At 43.4% G+C, this 21,917-nt stretch overlaps 1 protein-coding gene across 1 annotated transcript in view; it reads left to right on the top strand.

Annotated features, from left to right (window-relative positions):
* The first annotated feature begins 836 nt into the window (after positions 1-836).
* mtnr1al (melatonin receptor type 1A like) overlaps positions 837-21,917 on the top strand; it is a 32,056-nt gene continuing 10,975 nt past the window's right edge. Inside the window, exons 1-2 of the mRNA XM_078231563.1 lie at positions 837-882; positions 7,071-7,208. Of these exons, the coding sequence (XP_078087689.1) occupies positions 837-882; positions 7,071-7,208 (184 nt within the window). The remainder of the gene's footprint in view (positions 883-7,070; positions 7,209-21,917) is intronic.

Raw genomic sequence — 21,917 nt, 5'->3', positions numbered from 1 at the left:
ATTTGCTGGTGTTGAGTTCAGGACAAAGGCCTCACTGATAAAGATCGTCTTTGGCAAGATTTGAAAATTAGCTGAGCATTGAGCAAGAGACTTGAAGCTGTACGCTCACAGCACAGGCATCAGTCAGCTCTTCCTTTCGCATGCTTCTGGTGATAAGATTGCAGGCAACATTCTTAATCAGTCAGATTGAACAATTGTGCAATTAAGAACGGAAGGGCTGAGAAAAAGTGAACAAACTCAATGGTAAATCAGATACTGAAGGAGAAATAAAGAGAGGGAAACAAAAATTGGATTAAGAGAGAGAAAAAAGAGGCAGGAAGGAAAAGTACAGAAAATTCATTTTAAACGTTTTTAATTTTTAAAATTTCCAACAGCAATAAATACATCACAATCGTAAAATCAGGCCCATTCTATCTCTGCGAGTATTATGGGATTTCAGTTGGATACAATTTCTTTCTCAACACTATAGAATTAATAGTCGAGATCTGGCGTCATGTCCTGATATAACAGAAGTGCAGTAATGTGAAACAGCATCTCAGTAAGATTCTCTCACATCACTTTGACTTGACACTACATGGATTACACATCAATAAACTGCTCGGGGAATGTGTCCAAATTGCTGGTCCCTTCATAAACTGAAGCAGGATGTTTTTTCACCAAAGTATTTGAGGCATGTGCTCTCTCAGAGGAGAATTACAGATGTGTGCAATTACAGATGCTGACAGTGGGAATGTATTATGGTTCCACTGAAATAACCCTGTAGTTAACTGGCTCAGGCCCATATGTCCCGATAAGCACAGGACAATTTTATGAGAACTTCCTCGTGAATTGATCCGATGATTGTTCCTCAGGGGCATCTAGATGAATCCAGTACATCTCTGAGCAGACATATGGTCAAATCGGCAATTAGAATCAGACATTTTTAGATAGTGCAAAGGAAGAGTAAAGGCTTGTTAGCAAGTATTGGTGACATTGGTACTATAAATTAACCCCATTCTTCTCTCACGCATGGGATGTGTGTTAAATACTGGAAACAAGGAATTTTCATAACTTTAAATAGGAATTTGGTGACTTAAAAGTTAATTAAAATTACAGGAGAGGTTACTAACCTGCCAGCTATCATTAGTCTCTCAGCTACCTTTTTGGTTTTGGACTGTCAGTGTCTCCATTGCAATTAACATTAATTGGAATCCATGAGCTAAAGTGAAATACATCGGACACTGTAAAGCTTTAAGCCAGGAGATAATGTCCTGAATGTATGATATAGGATGCCCATTAACTGTGGCTACAAGACCAAGTCAGAGGCTAGGAAACCTGCAGCGAGTCACTCACCTCCTGACTCCCCAAAGCCTGTCCACAATCCACAAGGCACAAGTCTGGATTGTGATGGAATACTCCCCACTTGCCTGGATGAACACAACTCCAGCAACACTTGAGAAGCTCGACAACATCCAGGACAAAGAAACCCACTTGATTAGCAACCCAAATACAAACATTCACTCCCTCTAACACTGACGGTCTCACAACTTTGCCTCCAGTAGGCCGATGTTCTTTGAGTCTTGTTTCGAACACCTGGTCTCAAATTGCACAATGATCACAGAGTGACAGGGTGCTAGGATGTTCGGAGATATTTAGTCAGCATTTCTGTTTGAAACCCCCCAAATGCCCATCCAATTTTCTTTGTAGCCATCTAAAAGATGTGTACCATCTACAAAACACACTGCTGGAACTCACCAAGGCTCCTCAGACAGCACCTGCTAAACCCATGACCAGTACCATCTAGAAGAACAGGGCAGCAGATACATGTATCACATGCATATACCCATCACATGCATATATAAACATACACATTTATATATATATCACACATGCATATCACACACACACACACACATATATATATATATATCACATACATATTTATCACACACACATATAGAAACATAGAAACATAGAAAATAGGAGCAGGAGGAGCTGTTCAGTCCTTCGAGCCTGCTCCACCATTGATCATGACTACGGCTGATCATCCAGCTCAATAGCCTGATCCCACATTACCCCCATATCCTTTGATCCCCTTCACACCAAGTGCTTTATCTAACTACTGCTTGAAAACATACAATGTTTTGGCCTCAACTACTTCCTGTGATAGCGAATTCCACAGGCTGACCACTCTCTATGTGAAGAAATTTCTCCTCATCTCTGTCCTAAACCGTCTACTCTATCTTCAGATGTGATCCATGGTTCTGGACACCCACACCATTGGGAACATCCTTCTTGCATCTACCCTGTCTAGTCCTGTTAAAATTTTATAGGTTCCACGAGATCCCCCCCTTATTCTTCTGAACTCCAGCAAATAAAATCCTAACCGACTCAATCTCTCTCATACTTCAGTCCTGCCATCCCAGGAATCAGTCTGGTAAACCTTCTCTGTACTCCCCCTAGAGCAAGAACATCCTTCCTTGGATAAGGAGACCAAAATTGCACATAATATTCCAGGTGTGGCCTCACCAAGGCCCTGTATAATTGCAGCAACGATGGTAGTCATGATGTGGATCAACAATCGCTCAACAATCACCAGGCAAGACTGTTCTCTTCCTGTGGGGGAGCACTTCAGCGGTCACGGGCATTCAGCCTCTGATCTTCGAGTAAGTGTTCTCCAAGGCGGCCTTCACGACACACGACAGCGCAGAGCCGCTGAGCAGAAACTGATAGCCAAGTTCCGCACACATGAGGACGGCCTAAACCGGGATCCTGGGTTCATGTCACACTATCAATAACCCCTACAGCTTGCATCCTGGGCTTGCAGAATCTCACTGGCTGTCCTGTCTGGAGACAATACACATCTCTTTAACCTGTGCTTAATGCTCCCTCCACTCACATTGTCTGTATCTTTAAGACCTGGTTGGCTGTAGAGATTCGCATTCTAATCAGTATTCTGTAACTTGATTTTGTGTCTCTGTGCCCTGTTTGAGAGCAGATATCCACTCCATCTGACGAAGGAGCAGTGCTCCGAAAGCTAATGGCATTTGCTACCAAATAAACCTGTTGGACTTTAACCTGGTGTTGTTAAAACTCTTACTGTAATTGCAGCAAGACATTCCTGCTCCAGTACTCAAATCCTCTCGCTGTGAAGACCAACATACCATTTGTCTTTTTACTGCCTGTTGCACCTGCATGCTCACCTTCAGTGACCCAGGTCTCATTGCACATTCCTCTCTCCTAATTTATGGTCTTTCAGATAGTAATCTGCCTTCCCGTTTTTGTTACCAAAGTGGATAACCTCACATTTATCCAAATTATACTGCATCTGCCATTCATTTGTTCATTCACTCAACCTGTCTAAATCACATGAAGGATCTTTGCATCCTCCTCACAGCTCATCCTCCCACCCAGCTCTCTGTAATCTACAAATTTTGAGATAATTCATTTAGTTCCCTCATCTAAATCACTAATACGAACACTGATTCCCTGATTCCTGCGGTACCCCACTAGTCACTGCCTGGAAAAAGTTGGAAAAAGATCCATTTAGTCCTATTCTTTTTTTCCTGTCTACCAACCAGTTTTCTATCCATCACAATACACTATCCCCAATCCCATGCGCTTTAATTTTACATGCTAAATTCTTATGTGGGATTTTGTTGAAAGCCTTCTGGAAGTCCACATCTGCTGACTCCCTCTCATCAAATATACTGGTCACATCCTCAAAGAATTCCAGTTACTTAGAAGCATAGAAGACAGGAGCAGGAGGAGGCCATTTGGCCCTTCGAGTGCCATTCATCACGATCATGACTGATCGTCCAACTCAATAGCCTATTCCTGCTTTCTCTCCATAACCTTTGATCCTATTTGCCCCAAGAGCTATATATAGCCACCTCTTGAATACATTCAATGTTTTGGCATCAACTACTTCCTGTGGTAATGAATTCCACAGGCTCACCGCTCTATGGGTGAAGAAATGTCTCCTCATTTCCATCCTAAATGGACTACCCCGAATCCTCAGACTGTGACCCCTGGTTCTGGACTCCCCCACCATCAGGAAAATCCTTCGTGCATCTACCCTGTCTAGATCTGTTAGAATTTTATAAGTCTCTATGAGATCCCCCCTCATTCATCTGAACTCCAGCGAAAACAATCCTAACTGACTCAATCTCTCCTCATACATCAGTCCCGCCATCCCCGGAATCAGCCTGGTAAACCTTCGCTACACTCCCATGAGAGCAAGAATATCCTTCCAAAGAAAAGGAGAACGAAACTGCACACAATATTCTAGGTGTGGCCTCACCAGGGCCCTGTATAATTGCAACAACACATCCCTGCTCCTGTACTCGAAACCTCTTGCAATGAAGGCCAACATGCTACTTGCCTTCTTTACCGCCTGCTGCACCTGCATACTTACCTTCAGTGACTGGTGCACAAGGACACCCAGGTCCCGCTGCACACTCCCCTCTCCCAATTTACAGCCATTCAGGTAGTAATCTGCCTTCTTGTTTTTGCTTCCAAAGCGAATAAATTATACTGCAACTGCCATTGATTAGCGCACTCATCCAACCTGTCCAGATTATTCTGAAGGATCTCTGCATCCTTGTCAAAGTTCACCCTTCCACCCAACTTGGTATTGTCTGCAAACTTTGAGATGTTACGTTTTGTTCCCTCACCTAAATCATTAATATATATTATGAATAACTGGGTTCCCAGCACCGATTCCTGTAGCACCCCACTGGTTACTGCCTGCCAATTTGAAAAGGATCCATTAATTCCTATTTTTTGTTTTCTCTCTTCCAACCCATTTTCTATCCATCTCAATACACTTCTCCCAATCCCATGCACTTTAATCTTGCACAATAATCTCTTATGTGGGACTTTGTCAAATGCTTTCTGAAAGTCCAAATATACCACATCAACTGGCTCCCCCTTGTCAATTCTACTAGTTACATCTTCAAAGAATTCCATCAGATTTGTCAAGCATGATTTCCTCTTCATAAATCCATGCTGACTCCGTCTGATCCTGCCACTGCTTTCTAAATACACCACTATAAAGTCCTTGATAATGGATTTGAGGATTTTCCCCACTACCGATGTTAGGATTTTTCAAGCATGATTTCCCTTTCATAAATCCATGCTGACTGTCCAATCGTGTCCCTATTTTCCAAGTGTTTTGCTATGAAATCTTTGACAACAAATTCTAGAATTCTCCCCAATACTGACATTGGGCTTACTGGTCTATAATTCCTTGTTTTCTCTCTACCAGCCTTTTTAAATATTGGTGTTACATTAGCTACTCTCCAATCTTGTAGGAACTGTTCCCGAGTCAATAGAATCTTGGAAAATGACCACCAATGCACCCATTATTTCTCAGGCCACTTCCTTTAGTACTTTAGTAGATGTAGATTATCAGACCTTGAGGATTTATCAGTCTTCAATCCCATCTGTTTCCCCAAAACTATTTCTCTACTAATACTGATCTCCTTCAATTCCTCCCTCTCACTAAGCCCTATGTTCCCCAACATTTCTGTATCATATTTGTGTCTTCCTTTGTGAAGACAGAACTAAAATATGTATTCAGTTGGTCAGTCATTTATTTGTTCCCCCTTATAAGTTCCCCTGTTTCTGACTGTAAAGGACTTACATCTGTCTTCACCAATTCTTTTCTCTTCACATACCTATATAAACTTTTACAGTCAGTTTTTATGATCCCTACAAGTTTACTCTCATATTCTATTGTCCCCTTCTTCGTCTGTCCCTTGGTCCTCCTTTGTTGAATTCTAAACTGCTCCCAACCCTCAGGTCTGTTGTTTTTCTGGCCAATGTGTATGCCTCTCTCTTGGATCTAATACTATCTATAATTTCCTTTGTAAACCATGGTTTGGCCACCTTTCCAGTTTTACTCTTGCGCCAGAAAGGAATGAACAATTGTTGCAGTCCACCCATGTGCTCCTTGAATGTTTGCCGTTGCCATTGCCCGCCATCCCTTTAAATAACGTTTCCCAACCTATCATAGCCAACTTGTGCCTCATATCATTGTAGTTCCTTTATTAAGACCCAGGACCCCTAGTCTCAGAATCAACGACATCATGCTCCATCTTGATGAAAAATTCTATCATGTCATGGTCAGTCATCCCCAAAGGGTTTCGCACAACTAGATTGCCAATTATTCCTTTCTCATTACACAATACCCAGTCTAAAATGGCCTACTCTCCAGTTGGTTCCTCAATGTATTGGTCCAGAACACCATCCCATATACACATATATCACACATACATATCTATCATATACATATATACATCACACTCACATATATATCACATGCATCTTACTCATTTAGATATCACACACATATCACATATTTAAATATCACACATATATATATATCACACATTTAATATCACACATATATGGATCACACATATATATCACACATTTAGATACACACATATATATCACACATTTAGATACCACACACGCATATATATATCACACATTTAAATATCACACAAACTTATATGTCACACATTTAGATATCACACATGTATATATCACACATGTATATATCACACACATGCACACATATGTATATATATGCATGTGTGCGTCTGTGTAGCTGTTGACTTTTGTGGAAAAGTCCAGTTACATTCTTTACGTTCTTCACACTTCACTGTATCCCTTGATGACGTTTCTCTCCCTGGTGGCACAGGAGTGGTTAAAACAGTTATTTCTGTTCCCAGCCCAGTCTGATTATTAGGATTTTCTTGTTATATAATCGCAGTTACGGAGTTGATTCAGAACCATCTCTCCCCCAGTCCCTGACAAAGTGCCGGCGAAGAGGAGTCGGCAGAGGGACGTGTTAAAGTAAGTGGAGCAGAGGAGTTGCGGGAAGTGTAGCGGCGCCACTGTGTGAAAGAGCATCTCCGCGGATCACCCCAACCGCCCAAGTTTCAGCTGCTGCCGGAGTGTCTGCAAAGAACACCCCATTCATTTATATATTGATATTTCTGTCACTGCTTCCCCTGCTATGATGTGACGTGCGATGAATGGGAACAGGATTTTGCCGAAGAATCTCTCCATTGGGGAAGCGGAGAGACTCCCGGACAGGAGGCTGTGGGTAATCAGCACCCTGGCCAGCGTCCTCATCTTCACCATCCTGGTGGACATTCTGGGCAATTTACTGGTCATCGTGTCCGTGTTCAGAAACAAGAAACTGCGCAAAGCAGGCAAGTTTTCCCCCCCTCTTTCCTTTAACTTTGTAACGGGAGGAGAGGGTGGATTTTCCCCAGGCTGTGGGACGGGAGTTAGTATCGTTCAGCCTAAAGCTGTGGGTTGAAGAGACAGCGAGGTCCTGGGTCACCAGTTAACCCCATCCCTTTACTCCCCACTAACCCCCCTCTCTCTCTCACACCTTTCCGACTAGCAGGCCACCCCTTTCTCACCCCCCTCCCTCTCCCTCCTTCCCTCTCTCCCTCCATCTGTTGCCCTCACTTACCCCTCCACCTTCCCCTTCCCTCGTGCTCCCTGCCTTCCCCTTCATCTCCCCACTCTCTTTCTCTCTCTATTCTTCCCACTCACTCTCTGGCTCGCTCTCTCCCTCCCTTTCCTACTCTATCCCTCCCTCTCTCGGGCTCCCTCTCTCCCTCTTCCTCCTCCCTCCCTATGCTTCCCTGTTCCTCCTCTTTCCTCAATCCCTCCTCACGCTCTCCCTCTACACTTTTTTCTCCCATTCCCTCTCTCTCTCTCTCCCTCCCTTCCTCCCTCTCCTTATCTTCCTCACCCTCTTTCTCTCCCCCAGTCCCTCACCACCTCCACCCTCTCTCCTTTACTCTCTATGATCCTCCCCCTCCTCAATTGCCCCTTGTCTGTCTGTCTCCTTTATCATTCTCCTCTCCCTCTTCCCTTCTCTCTCTCTTCCCCCTTTCCTCAACGCCTCCTTCCCCCTTCCATATATTTCCTTCTTCCTCCCTTTTACTCAATCCCTCTCCACCTCCTTCTCCTTTCTTCCTCTCTCCCTTGATGATGCTTTCATTAAAATGATGGAAAAGGAGATTGGATAGAGATCGGTCTGATTATATTGTACAATGCATTTGTTATGATCCTTGACTGGCAATTGGACCGTTTGTTGGGAAACTGTGCAACTGATCTCCAGTCACCTGGAGAACGGGCACTGCAAGATGCCAGATGCCCTATGAGGCCACCCGGTTTACTAAAGTCTTTCAGTGGAGGAGAACCTGTCACTCCTGCCTGGCCCAGGTTTAAATCTGACTTCAGTCCCACATTTTACCAGAAGGCTTTTAGAGATGAGGATTTTCTGAACCCAAATTAAAATTGAATTTTAAATTTCAAAGTACATGAAGGTGCTTCAATTCTAAGTCAACAAAGCCAAGGAAACAAATATTTATTTTTCAGCAACACCAGGCATCACAACAGCATAAAAAGATTTATATTTACACAATAATGCAATGATAATTTAGTTATAAATACACTGTGTTTACATGTGGAGACGAGTAGCGCATCTTCTGTGTCCCACAAATTTTGCCAGTGGTTGAGCAGTCATCATTCCCTCGATTAGAATGCTCTGAGGAATGGTGCACTATTGCAAAATTTACACAGAAATTCATGTGACACATTGAACATGTCCATACATCATCTAAAACATGTGCACATCTAAACAGGTAAAGCAATTGGAGCTCCATGATTGTAAATGTGTCCAGTACGAAACTGCCATGCTCATTTGCAAAGCCCACTGGAAGAACCAAAGAGTGAGACCCTCATCTCCTCCACTTCTGGCAGCAGTAGTTTGTCTGCTGCTGGTGACTGCTGCATCCTATTGTCAGCAGCCTCTATTCCCACTGCTGCTGCAATTTATCCTGGTTCAAGGATAGCAAAATGCAGGAAACTCAACAATATGTCTGTCAGAGCAACTTGCTCGCTCAGTTCTCCTGTTACTTGATATCCTCTGCCTTCAAATTCACACACACTCTTAAGTTGTATCCCCTGAGATCGACAGGAACAACAATGCTGTCTGAACCAATATCATTTCCAGCTTCCCCTCCAAGTCACGCACCATCCTGTCCTTCCCTATTCAGCATTGTATAACATGCTGTTGTAAGTTTTGACTTTTTCTGAGAAACAATGTACTGAGGTTTATTACTGTTACAAGTAAGCCTTACATTAACACTGCAATGAAGTTACTGTGAAAATCCCCCTAGCCGTCACACTCTGGCACCTGTTCGGGGTACACTGAGGGAGAATTTAGCATGGCCGATGCACCTAACCAGCACGTCTTTCAGACTGTAGGAGGAAACCAGAGCACCCGAATGAAACCCACACTGACACGGGGAGAATCTGCAGACTCCACACAGACAGCGACCCAAGCTGGGAATTGAACCTGGGTCCTTGGCACTGTGAGGCAGCAGTGCTAACCACTGCGCCACCACACCATAGGACTTCCCCAGGTTATTTCAAGCATCTGAAGTGTTGTTGAAATGAAGGATCTGGTTCACTTTACACCTTGTATTAATTTTCTACTCTAATACTGGGCCATAATTTCACATTTTAGCCTTTTGATTTGATATAATTTATTATTGTCACATGTATTCCAATACAGTGAAAAGTATTGTTTCTTGCATGTTATACTGACAAGGCATACCGTTCATAGAGAAAGAAAGGAAAAAGTGCAGAATGTAATGTTACAGTCATAGCTAGGGTGTAGAGAAAGATCAACTTAGTGCAAGGTAGGTCTTTTCAAAAGTCTGATGGCAGCAGAGAAGAAGCTGTTCTTGAGTCGGTTGGTTATGTAACCTCAGACTTTTGTGTTTGTCCTGACAGAAGAAGGTGGAAGAGAGGTGCATGGGTCTTTAATTATGCTGGCTGGTTTTCTGAGGCAGCGGGAAGTGTAGACAGAGTCAATGGATGGGAGGCTGGTTTGCATGATGGACTGGGGCTTCATTCACAATCCTTTGCAGTTTCTTGTGATCTTGGGCAGAGCCATATCAAGCTGTGGTACAACTGGAAAAAATGATTTCTACGGTGCATCTGTAAAAGTTGGTGAGAGTTGTAGAGGTGATACCAAATTTCCTTAGTCTCCTGAAAAAGTATAGGCATTGGTGGGCTTTCTTAACTATAATGTTGGCATGGGGGGACCAGGACAGATTGTTCATGATCTGGACACCTAAAAACTTGAAGCTCTCAACCCTTTCTACTTCGTCCCCATTGATGTAGACTGAGGCATGTTCTCCACTATGCTTCCTGAAGTCAATGACTATCTCCTTTGTTTTGGTGACATTGAGGGAGAGATTATTGTTGGTACATCAGTTCACCAGATTCTCCATCTCATCATTGTTTGAGATCTGACCCATTACGGTGGTGTCATCAGCAAACTGGAAAATCGAAATGGAGGGGAATTTGGCCACCCAGTCATTGGTGTGTAAGGAGCATAGTAAGGGGCTGAGGGCACAGCCTTGTGGGGCACCGGTGTTGAGGATGATCGTGGAGAAGGTGTTGTTGCCTATCCTTACTGATTGCGGTCTGCGGGTTAGGAAGTTCAGGAGGGAGGAGCCGAACCCCAGGCCACAGAGTTTGGAGATGGGTTTTGTAGGAATAATGGTGTTGAAGGCTGAGCTTTAGCTGATAATTAAGAGGAGTTTGGGGTTGATGCTTCCTTCTCATTCAAAGAGACGTTTGACATTTGGTTGCCCCTGAATGAAGGTATCATGCATACTCCTCACAAAATGTTTCTCACATACCTCAATCACAGATTCCCATTTCAGTTTGAGTCTTCCTCTTCACAGATACATTTTCAGCCACTGTCTGACATGACCTTTTATGATTTCTGTGCTTTTGGGCTGCTTTGTTTTGTATCAACAGATACACAACAGTGGCTGATATTCCTCTGATGTGAAAATAGCAAACCCTCTGTGCCATGAACATTTTTCACTAAGTTGACTAATGACATGTTCTGAACAGGAGATTAGTACTCAGTATTTCTTTATATCCCTTTTGCCCTTCTGTTGCACTTTTCTCAATTGTCCTTAAAGTTGGAACATGACATTTTGTTTAGTCTATTTTCAGGTGAGTGATAAAAAATAGATAAAAACCTTCCTTTGCTTTCCACCAAAACAAACAAATCAGAGGAAAATACAGCTCTGCGACTTTTCACATAATGCCTCACAATCCAGGCTCCTTGAGCCACCTCCCACCTAATACAACCCTTGTCAGCTGATCTCCTGATCTTTGCTGCTTCCAATTACATTGCTTTTCACAGATCCTAAATTGGTCTGAGATTAATGCACAGTTTAAAATTATTGAATGAAACTGTGCCCATTTTTTAAAGATAAGAAATATGTGGGCAATACTGGCTAAGCTACCTTTAGTGCACATTCCTAGTTGCCCCAGGAGAAGATTGTTAAACAGGTGAATATCCATTTACTAAATTTGGCATTAGAAGACTTTCAAGTGGTTCACAACTGTTTTATTGTGAAACTACAGCTCAGTACAAACATCAGTTTCCACTCTCCCCTTTCTGGATCTTCTCCCCATCCAGAAGCAACTCTCCTCTTAGAGAAAAACCCAACTCTTAAATACAAGCTTCAAGGAACAACCTGCTCTCAATTCACTCAGAAACAAGGCCTGGTTTGTTCTTAAAGGGACATATACTTCTAACATTGTCAAAGATGATCGGCCTTCTCCTTGAGGCTATCAAGGTGTCCCACAATGCTGTTAGGAATTTGAAGATATCGACCAAGTAGAGATCAAGGAATGGCAATACATGTCCAAGAATGGTGCATAACCTGAGGGGAGTCTGGAAGTGATGTTAGTTCCTATAACAATGCTGTTCCTGTTGATCTCAGAGTGGTAGAGCTTACAGTGTGTGTTCTGATTTGAGGGCAGAGGACATCGAGTGGCAGGAGCACCGAGCAAGTGAAATGCTCTGACATGGACGTTATTGAGTTTCTTGCATGTTGTTGCATGGTAATGGGGAATATGCAAAAAGCCTATTGCATTGTATCGAGTGTTGGCAACCAAAACAAAAGTTCAGTAAATAATCTGTATAAGCAAATTGTTATTTATAAACTCCAATTAGTTGGATTTACCTTTGAATTCCCAACCAAAATGTGGCTGGATGGCAGCGGAGGAGAAGATCCACCATACCTCATGGCCCTGGCTTCAATTCTCTTCCAGTATCCGCTCCCCCACCTCCGCCACTGGTTCCTCCCCCTTCCTCTCCCAAAGCATGTAAATGCCAAACATTGGGTGCAGGGCAAGATCATTCCCCCATTCAGTCCCAGTTACCACCCTTTACCAGAACAACATCAAATATAGTCCTGAGGCAGCACTGGTAGTGGCCCCAGGCCACAAAGGTGAGAGCCCAGAAGAGGTATAATCTCCTTCAAATCAGCCCTCATTTCCTTACTCATGAAGACTGCAATCTTTGCTGAAGCCTACAAGGCAACTTGTTACCACAGGAAGCAATTTAAGTGAATAACATATGCATTTATGAGAAAGTTGGGTATAGACATGAAGGGAGGAAGGAGGGTTGTGCTGCTAGGGTTAGATGAGGTAGGTTAGAAGAAGCCTTGCGTGTACGCGCATGGTAATAATTTGGAATAAAATTATCATCATTTCAAAGTGTATGCAGCAATGTTAACAGTGATACTATGACATTACATCACTTATTATAACTACATGCCTGAACAGACACATCAATGTACTAGACTTTACAACATTTTCTTTGATTAGTTTACTACTTTCGTGAAATGGACATCCTGTCCTAAAGTGCATTGGTAACCATAGAAATTGAGGTTTTTAGCTCAAGAAATATTCTGACACGTGTAACCTAACGGTTCAGCAGTCGAAGTATATGGAATTACCTGTTTGATGTACGATTGATTGAAAGAAGCCGATAGGTCACTACAGTAAATACAGAACATTTTTGTAAAGCAGCAACCCATCCATAAATCAGGTCAACATTAAAGCCGATTGGATATGGTAACACATTGTTCATGTTACTGGACTAATCCCGAGGCGTAGACTAATTCTGGAGACATGAATTCAAACCCCCAGCATAGCAGGTGGTAAATTTAAATGTAGTTAATTAGACAAATCTGACGAGTAATGGTGACAATGCCCTTGAGGGAAAGCAATCTGCTGTCCTCACCCCTTTCGTCTACTTGTGTTTCCAGACCCATAGCGACGTAATTGAGTCTTAACTGTCTTCTGAAATAACCCAGGCACCCCATTGTATAATGCAACTAAGTAGTGGCTTTGGGCGGCACGGTGGCACAGTGCCTGGCAATGATGCCTCACAGCATCAGGGACCTGCATTCAATTCCAGCCTTGGGTCACTGCCTATGTGGAGTTTGCATGTTTTCCCCATGTCTGTGTGGGTTTCCTCCAGATGTTCCGGTTACCTTCAACAGTCTAAAGATATACTGGCTAGTTTGATTGGCCATGCTAAATTGCCCCTTCGTGTCAGGGGGATTAGCAGGGGTTAGGTGGGCTAATTGGGTGGGATTGTTGTCAGTGCAGGCTTGATGGGCTGAATGGCCTCCTTCTGTACTGCATGGATTCTATTCTGGAAGGCAGCTCACTAAGACCTTTTCAAAGGCAATTGGAATGGATACCACACAGTCCTCCCCACACACAAGCACTCACGTACTTGTTGGGGATGGTGGGGTGGTGATGGGGGTAGTTGAATAAGTTGGTGGCTAACTACTGCCTTCCCACCCACCCCCAAGCTGTCTCCCATAATGCAGTGGGCAGGTAATGTGTTGGCCAGCCCTCCTGTCCTTGGGCCTCTTGAGGATCTTAACCAACCAATGAATGGCCAGTTACGGGATTGTTTCTGCTTCTGTCTCAATAATATGAGAGGCTGGGAAAAGTGGAATGAAGGAAGTCAGGTGCTTCTTCCATGAGCCATGGGCTAAAAGGCAGGAAGGAAAAGAGCCACCTTCTTTGCTGGGTGGCCTGATTCCACTGGGGGTACCCACTGTGTGCATCCAACTTCCAGAACACAAAGTAATATCCTCGATTCCTCCCTGACCAAGAACCTAGGAGTCAGCTGTAAGAGGGGCATCCATGGATCTTCACCTCAGCAGTGGCCATTGCTAAATTCTGGCACAGCTGGGACGACTTAGCTGCCGGACAAACCGATTGGTCAGCAGCTCTCGAGGATGGGCCTTAATTTCCTTGCAGAGTGGAGATCCTACTCTCAGCTTGTCAAGTGTATTACTGTTGCAGGAAACCTTTTTTTAAAATCAATCAACTCAAGGCTGCCTTTTCTACTGTAAAATTCACCCCATTGAAGTTACTGTTGTGTTTGTCTTCTGAATAGCAATAACTGCATTTCAAAAAGAATAATTTGCATGTACTAATTTGATACATGATGGGCATTGCAACAACAGCTTGTCTCTAATGTAGTACAAAGTTCCAAGGCACTTAGGTTTTAAAGAAGTCTTTAAAAAAAGAGACAGATAACATGCAGACAGATTTACATTGAATCTTTAATAGTATATTCCCAAGCACTTCACAGATTACAGGATAGCTTCAGGTTTGCCCTTGATTTCTAGTCAGATTACTGAGAGGGCAGGAGAGCCTGGTGATAAAACATGCAAAGTGGAAGAAGGTACGGTAGCTCGAATGGACGTGGAGAGGATGTTTCCGCCAGTGGGAGAGACTAGAACTTGAGGGCACAACATCAGGGTGAAGGGACACTCCTTTAACACTGAGATGAGGAGGAATTTCTTCAGCCAGAGGGTGGTGAATCTGTGGAACTCATTGCCACAGAGGGCTGTGGAGGCCAGGTCATTGAATGTCTTTAAGACAGAGATAGATAGGGTCTTGATGAATAAGGGGATCAAGGGTTACAGGGAGAAAGCAGGAGAATGGGAATGAGAATCATATCAGCCATGATTGAATGGCGGAGCAGACTCATGGGCTGAAAGGCCTAATTCTGCTGCTATATCTTATGATCTTATGGGATTTTATGGGGTGTCGGATTGTTGTTAACAATGGTATCATTCCATTTTTAATTGAAATGTATATGTTTCGCTTTAGCAATTTTTTATTTCAATCTTTATTTCAAGTGAGATCAGTAAGAGAGTGCATTTCATCAGTCTGTATGAAAACGGAAAAGGCAATTAAAAAAAGATGTGTAACTTCTTCCTTTGAGAAACGTAATTATCAAATCAAAGTTTTTGAGAAAGGAAAATAAGTGGGCAATTATGTGTGGCTATATCATTTTATCCAAGCTTTATAGCTCTTTCCGCTATTTTGGTTTGATTTTGCAACAGAAAATGCTATTTGCCAAATTATAGTGTCAGCCTGCCAAGGTATGTTGTGATTATTCACAGGATAAGGGGAATACCAAGAAATGATCTGCATCAAATATGTCAATTCTTAAAGAGAGATCATTCTAGTGATGAAATTTTAAATGAAACAATTATTAGTTTGTTTGAAGATACTTTTCTCATCAAATAATTACATCTCCTCGTTCTGACACAGTTACAGATTATTTACTTCAGGCTCGATGAGTTTCAGTTAGAAGGTCATTGAGTTTTGTACCTCAGCCTACCTGACAGAGTTTTTTTTTATTCATTTGTGGGCCATGGGCGTCGTTGGCTGGCTAGCATTTATTGCCCATCCCTAGCTGCCCTTTGAGGACTGTTGAGAGTCAACCACAGAAATCAAGAGATTATGCTGCAGCTGTATAGGACCCTGGTCAGACCCCACCTGGAGTACTGTGCCCAGTTCTGGTCGCCTCATTACAGAAAGGATGTGGAAGCCATAGAACGGGTGCAGAGGAGATTTACGAAGATGTTGCCGGGATTAAGTGGTATGCCTTATGAGGATAGGTTGAGAGAGCTAGGTCCATTCTCCTTGGAGAGGCGAAGGATAAGAGGTGACCTGATAGAGGTGTATAAGATGTTGAGAGGTATTGATAGAGTGGATTCTCAGAGGCTTTTATCCAGGGCTGAAATGGTTGCCACAAGAGGTCACAGGTTTAGGGTGCTGGGGAGTAGGTACAGAGGAGATGTTAGGGGTAAGTTTTTCACTCAGAGGGTGGTGGGTGCGTGGAATCGGCTGCCAGTAGACTCGATTGAGTCTTTTAAGAGACTTTTGGATAGGTTCATGGAGGTTAGTAAGATAGAGGCTTATAGATGAGCCTAGAAGGTAAGGAAATTGTTCGGCGCAACTTGTGGGCCGAAGGGCCTGTTTGTGCTGCAGCTTTTCTATGTTCTATTGCTCTGGCTCTGGTGTCCCATGTAGTAAGAAGTCTCACAACACCAGGTTAAAGTCCAACAGGTTTATTTGGTAGCAAATACCATAAGCTTTCGGAGCAATGCTCCTTCGTCAGATCACTCCATCTGACGAAGGAGCATTGCTCCGAAAGCTTATGGTATTTGCTACCAAATAAACCTGTTGGACTTTAACCTGGTGTTGTGAGACTTCTTACTGTGCTTACCCCAGTCCAACGCCGGCATCTCCACATCATGAGTCCCATGTAGGCCAGACCAGGTAAGGACGGCAGATTTCCTTCCCTAAAGGACATTAGTGAACCAGATGGGTTTTTCCGACAATCGACAACGGTTTCACGGCTATCAGTAGATTCTTAATTTCAGATTTTTTTTATTGAATTCAAATTCCACCATCTCCTGTGGCGGGATTCGAACCCAGGTCCCCAGAACATTAGCTGAGTTTTTGGATTAATAGTCTGGCGATAATACCACTAGGCCATCGCCTTCCCTAGAGTGCTAGTGTACTGTACCTGGCAGGAATCAATCTACACTAAGAGCTGTAAAATTTTAAAATGTAGATTTAAAAACTAATAATGCTGCAATCTCGCATTTTGAATCAGGAAGTCACGGTTGCATAAAGCATCGATTAAAGGTGGTTGCAACATCATTGCTGCCAGTGGAGGAACATGATCGCAGACTCATACCCTACATGGAATGACATCTGACTGGTGTGTGATAGCCTATGATCAGAACACATTGCTTGCTTTATGGATTCTAGAATTAGATTAGGGTTTGCCCAAGGAGTTGTGCTGTCAATTTCTCTTGAGGATGCAGCTTAAAACTGTTCTACTTTAGTTTAAAAGTAGCAGCCTTGCTGCACCTTAAGTTTGTTTTTTCCCTCTCATAGAAACATAGAAACATAGAAGCTAGGAGCAGGAGGAGGCCATTCGGCCCTTCGAGCCTGCTCTGCCATTCATTACGATCATGGCTGATCATCCAACTCAATAGCCTAATCCTGCTTTTTCCCCATAACCTTTGATCCCATTTGCCCCAAGTGCTATATCCAGCTGCCTCTTGAATACATTCAATGTTTCGGCATCAACTACTTCCTGTGGTAATGAATTCCACAGGCTCACCACTCTTTGGGCGAAGAAATGTCTCCACACCTCCTAAATGGTCTACCCTGAATCCTCAGAATGTGACCCCTGATTCTGGATTCCCCCACCATCGGGAATATCCCCACTGCATCTACCCTGTTTAGTCCTGCTAGAATTTTATAAGTCTCTATGAGATACCCTCTCATTCATCTGAACTCTAGCAAAAACAATCCTAACCTAGTCAATCTCTCCTCATACATCAGTCCCGCCATCCCCGGAATCAGCCTGGTAAACCTTTGCTGCACTCCCTCGAGAGCAAGAACATCCTTCCTTAGAAAAGGAGACCAGAACTGCACATAATACTCTAGGTGTGGCCTCACCAAGGCCCTCTATAATTGCAACAACTTTCTCGTATCCTAATCGAAATAATCTCGTGACCTTGTCACAGTAATTATCCACAAGGATCAACATTCCTGCAATTTGAAACTACCATTTCTAATTGAGATCACAAAAAAGTCATTAAGAATTTCTATCAGGATATCTTTAACAGAACCCCGTTCCTGCCCCCTTCCCGCTCTCCACTCTTCTGCCCGCTAGTTACTCCCAGTCATTCGTGCGGTAGTTACCATTTTCCTTGAGCTGCAGCATGACAGGGAGATTGAGCAGAGGCAACACAGAGGAGGACAAGCTGCTCACAGAGGGAGGAAGAAGGGGAGGAGAAGCTGGGCAAGGACATTGAGGAGAATGCCATATCCACCAGGGATCTTCAAGGTGCAACTCTCCAACTTCAACCTCAGCAAGGAACAGTGCATTACATACCTCCATTTCACTAAGATAACCTTCACTGAAATCTGCCAGTTGTCACGGGCAGACCTGCAGCCTCAGAGAAGGAGCTGGGTGGCACTGCCAGTGGCTGTGAAGATGACCGTGGTTATGTACTTTTTTACAGTTGCCTCCTTCCTTAAGGAACATCGCCAACATTTCCCAGTTCACCATCGACTGTTATACAAGGAAGGTGACTGGCACACTGTCTGCAAACAGAGAGGAATACATTGCCTCCAATCTTTACAGGGGGATACAGCAGAGAATGATGTGATCTTGTCAGGATAATGACCTTCCCCATGTGCAGAGTGCCATTGTTTGTAGCTTTACAGTTGCCTCATCTATATTCAGAATTGCAAAGTGTTCTGCTTTCTCAGTATACAGTTAGCATGTGGTCAAACTCAATGCCTAATGCAGGTCAATGCTCACTGTTCTAGCATCATTACTCATTATACTGACAAAAAGTCGTGATGCTTATATTCTGCTGTGCCATCAAACATTCAGTCACCATTGAAGACTATCAGTCATTTTCTACAGGCTGCCCCATTGAAATCCTCATCTGAGTCCTCTGCAGCAGAACTCTAATGCAACCTCACCCTCTAGTATGTTGACAACTGCACAATACTTTCCATCTGTCTTAGCTGCACGCTACTCATGCCCAGTGTCTCAGCACATGCAGAACCCACCTATAGATATTCTTTACAGTCTATGAGCTGTTGACTGCAAGCTTCAGACTGAATAACAGTGTTTCTTCACCACCAATCTCTTCTTCCCTTTCTTGTCCTTACAACCCTGCCTGATTAGGTTCCAGTTCTTGGATATCAGAAAGACACAGGTGCAAGGAGGTGGTGAGGGTAAGTGGAGAAAGCAAGAGGTACATCCTCAAAACCACCGGCGGCTTGTAAATGAGAGGTCAAAGATGAAATGGATATGAGCACTCCATCATCTTCGTTTCCATTTAAATAGCAGTGAGCACCATCTCCTCCATCAGGGCAAGGACATGCAGCTGGACCCAGATAGTCCCCTGTTGGCTTCTCCAATTGTGGGCCACCTTGTTCTGTATGAGAGAGAGCAAAGTGCCCCTGAATGTGGCGCAATGTGTTCGGGTGATGAGCCCATCATGGCTGAACAGAATTGCAGTGCTAAGTGTGTGAGAATGAGGTGAGACTATGGATCTGAGATATGAGTCATGTCTGATAATGATTGTGTCGGTGGGTGAAATGGGTGCAGGGAATTAGGTAGCATGTGAGGTTCAGTTAGCGATAGAGGCATAGACTAATCATGACACAGAAGGAAAGCATTTGGCCCATCAAATTCATGCCATAACTAGTAAGGATATGGCATCTGAGAATGAATTCACTGACCCTGACTATCCATAGAATCCCTACTGTGCAGAAGGAGACCATTCAGCCTATTAAATCTGCACCGACTCTCCGAATGAACATCTTACCCCGTAACCCCGTGCATTTACCATGGTTAATCCACCTAATCTACAAATCTTTGGACACTAAAGGGCAATTTAGCATGGCCAATCCACCAACCTGCACATCTTTGAACTGTGGGAGGAAACCTGAGCACCCAAAGGAAACCCACACAGACAAGGGGGAATATCTGTGTGGAGTATGCACAGTCACCCAAGGCCAGGTCCCTGGCATCGTGAGGTAGCAGTGCTAACCACTATGCCACCATCTACTTGTGTTTATATGTAGGGCTAATCACCTACCCATAACTTTCAATGGCATTACCACTGTCAGTCCTCCACCAGCAACACACTGGTGTCACCACAGGTCAATAACCTAAACTGAACCAGCTGAATAAATGCAATGGCTACAAAAGGAGATCAAAGGCTGCTTAAATCATCTCCTGATGGAATGCACTCCACTTGTCTGTATGAGTGCATCTCTAAAACACTGTCCAGGATAAAGCAGTCTGTTTGATCAGCACACAATCCACCACTTTAAACATTCACCCCCTTTCCCACCAGCTCCTCGTGGCTTGCAATAAATGGCATTTAGAAGATGCAAAGAAAAATCAAAGAAAAGTACAGCACAGGAACAGGCCCTTCAGCCCTCCAAGCCTGTGCCGATCATGATGCCTGCCTAAACTAAACCCGTATGAAAGAACAAAGAAAAACCACATAATGTTACCAAGGTGCCTTCCAAAAAGCACCTTCCAGACCTGTGACCTCTTTATCTAGAAGGACAAAGATAAGAGGTACATTGAAACAAGGTTGGACTTGCAAGTTCCCTATCAAGTCATACACCTTCCTAATGTGGAATTCTTTTACCAATCACTGGGTCAAAATCCTGGCACTCCCTTCCTAACAGCATTGTGGGTGTACCTGCACCCCATGGATTGCAGAGGTTCAAGAAGGTGACTCATTACCATCTTCTCAAGAGAGGTTAAGTGGACAATAACTTCTAGTTTTGCCAGCAATGTCCAAATCCTGTGAATGAATAAATGAAGTGGCATTCTGACCCCCTTAGAAACTACCTTTTTTCCCCTTACTCCCAGTCATCTCATGTGTTATTCTTGTCAAGAATGACAAATACATGTGGGTCACGAAGTTGACTCAGTCCATATTAGCCATTGCAGTCTCTTACCTGTTTAATCCCAGTTCCCTGTCCTTTCGCCGTATGGTACAGAATCAGTTGTTTCCATGTCTCTGACCTTTGAGGCCCTAACATTCCACATTCGCTTACACTGTGTGAAAATATTTTGCCTGGATTTGAATTCAGTTCTAAACTTAGAGGGATGTTGTCTTACTTTGGAATACACTGAGAAAGGGGTGAGTCATTCCCCATCTCTTTGTTGATTCACTTCATTATTTTAAATACTTCATTCAGATGACCCAACAACTCCTGGGGACTATATTCTAAACTGATCCAACGTACTCAATTTATCTTGCCAGTAAAGTTTGCCATTTTTAAAAATATTTGTACACAAGGCATTTATTAGCACCTTCTTTCTCACTTACAAAATTCAAGAGATTCAATTTTGTTAATTTCAATTAATACCATCCAGGCTTATAACGCCATGGCAATAGTGTTCAGAAACTAGCTTTAGTAGGACAGATGCTATCTGACCATTCTGTCACATTAACCCAGAGGAGGAAATGGTAAACCTGCTATTCACATAGACATGAATCAGTGATTCCCTCTGGTATAGAACCATAGAACCCCAACAGTGCAGAAGGTGGCCATTTGGCCTATGGCATCTATACCGACCACAATCCCACCCAGCCCTATCCCCGTAACCCCATGCATTTACCCTACTAATTCCCCTGACACTAAGGGGCAATTGAGCATGGTCAATCCTCCTAACCCGCACATCTTTGGAGTGTCAGGAAACTGGAGCACCCGGAGGAAACGCACGCAGACACAAGGAGAATGTGCAAACTCCACACAGTGACCTGAGGCTGGAAATGAACCCAGGTCCCTGGTGCTGTGAGGCAGCAGTGCTAACCACTGTGCCACCCAATTGATAGTCTTCTGTCTCTCGTCTTTAAGTTTTATTTGGAATACACAATTAACTATTTTCTTAGAATTAAAGGGAGTTCACTGCACTTATTGCAAATCTATTATTCTTAACACTTAGTATTAACTTGCACTAAGTGGATGTATTTGTTCAATAAAGCAATTTTGCTGACAAACTGCTGGCACTTTAACAAACACCTTTTGGAAGTCCATATGCATGACACCAACTTCATTAAGCTCATCAAGCACCGTTATCAGTTGTCAAAGAGTCTGCATTACTCCTGTCTTTCTGTGGGGGT

The sequence above is a fragment of the Mustelus asterias genome, chromosome 16, assembly GCF_964213995.1.
Source record: "Mustelus asterias chromosome 16, sMusAst1.hap1.1, whole genome shotgun sequence".
Taxonomy (NCBI): Eukaryota; Metazoa; Chordata; class Chondrichthyes; order Carcharhiniformes; family Triakidae; genus Mustelus; species Mustelus asterias.
Note: the sequence above shows the minus strand (reverse complement) of the source record. Positions and strands in the feature narration are given on the sequence as shown.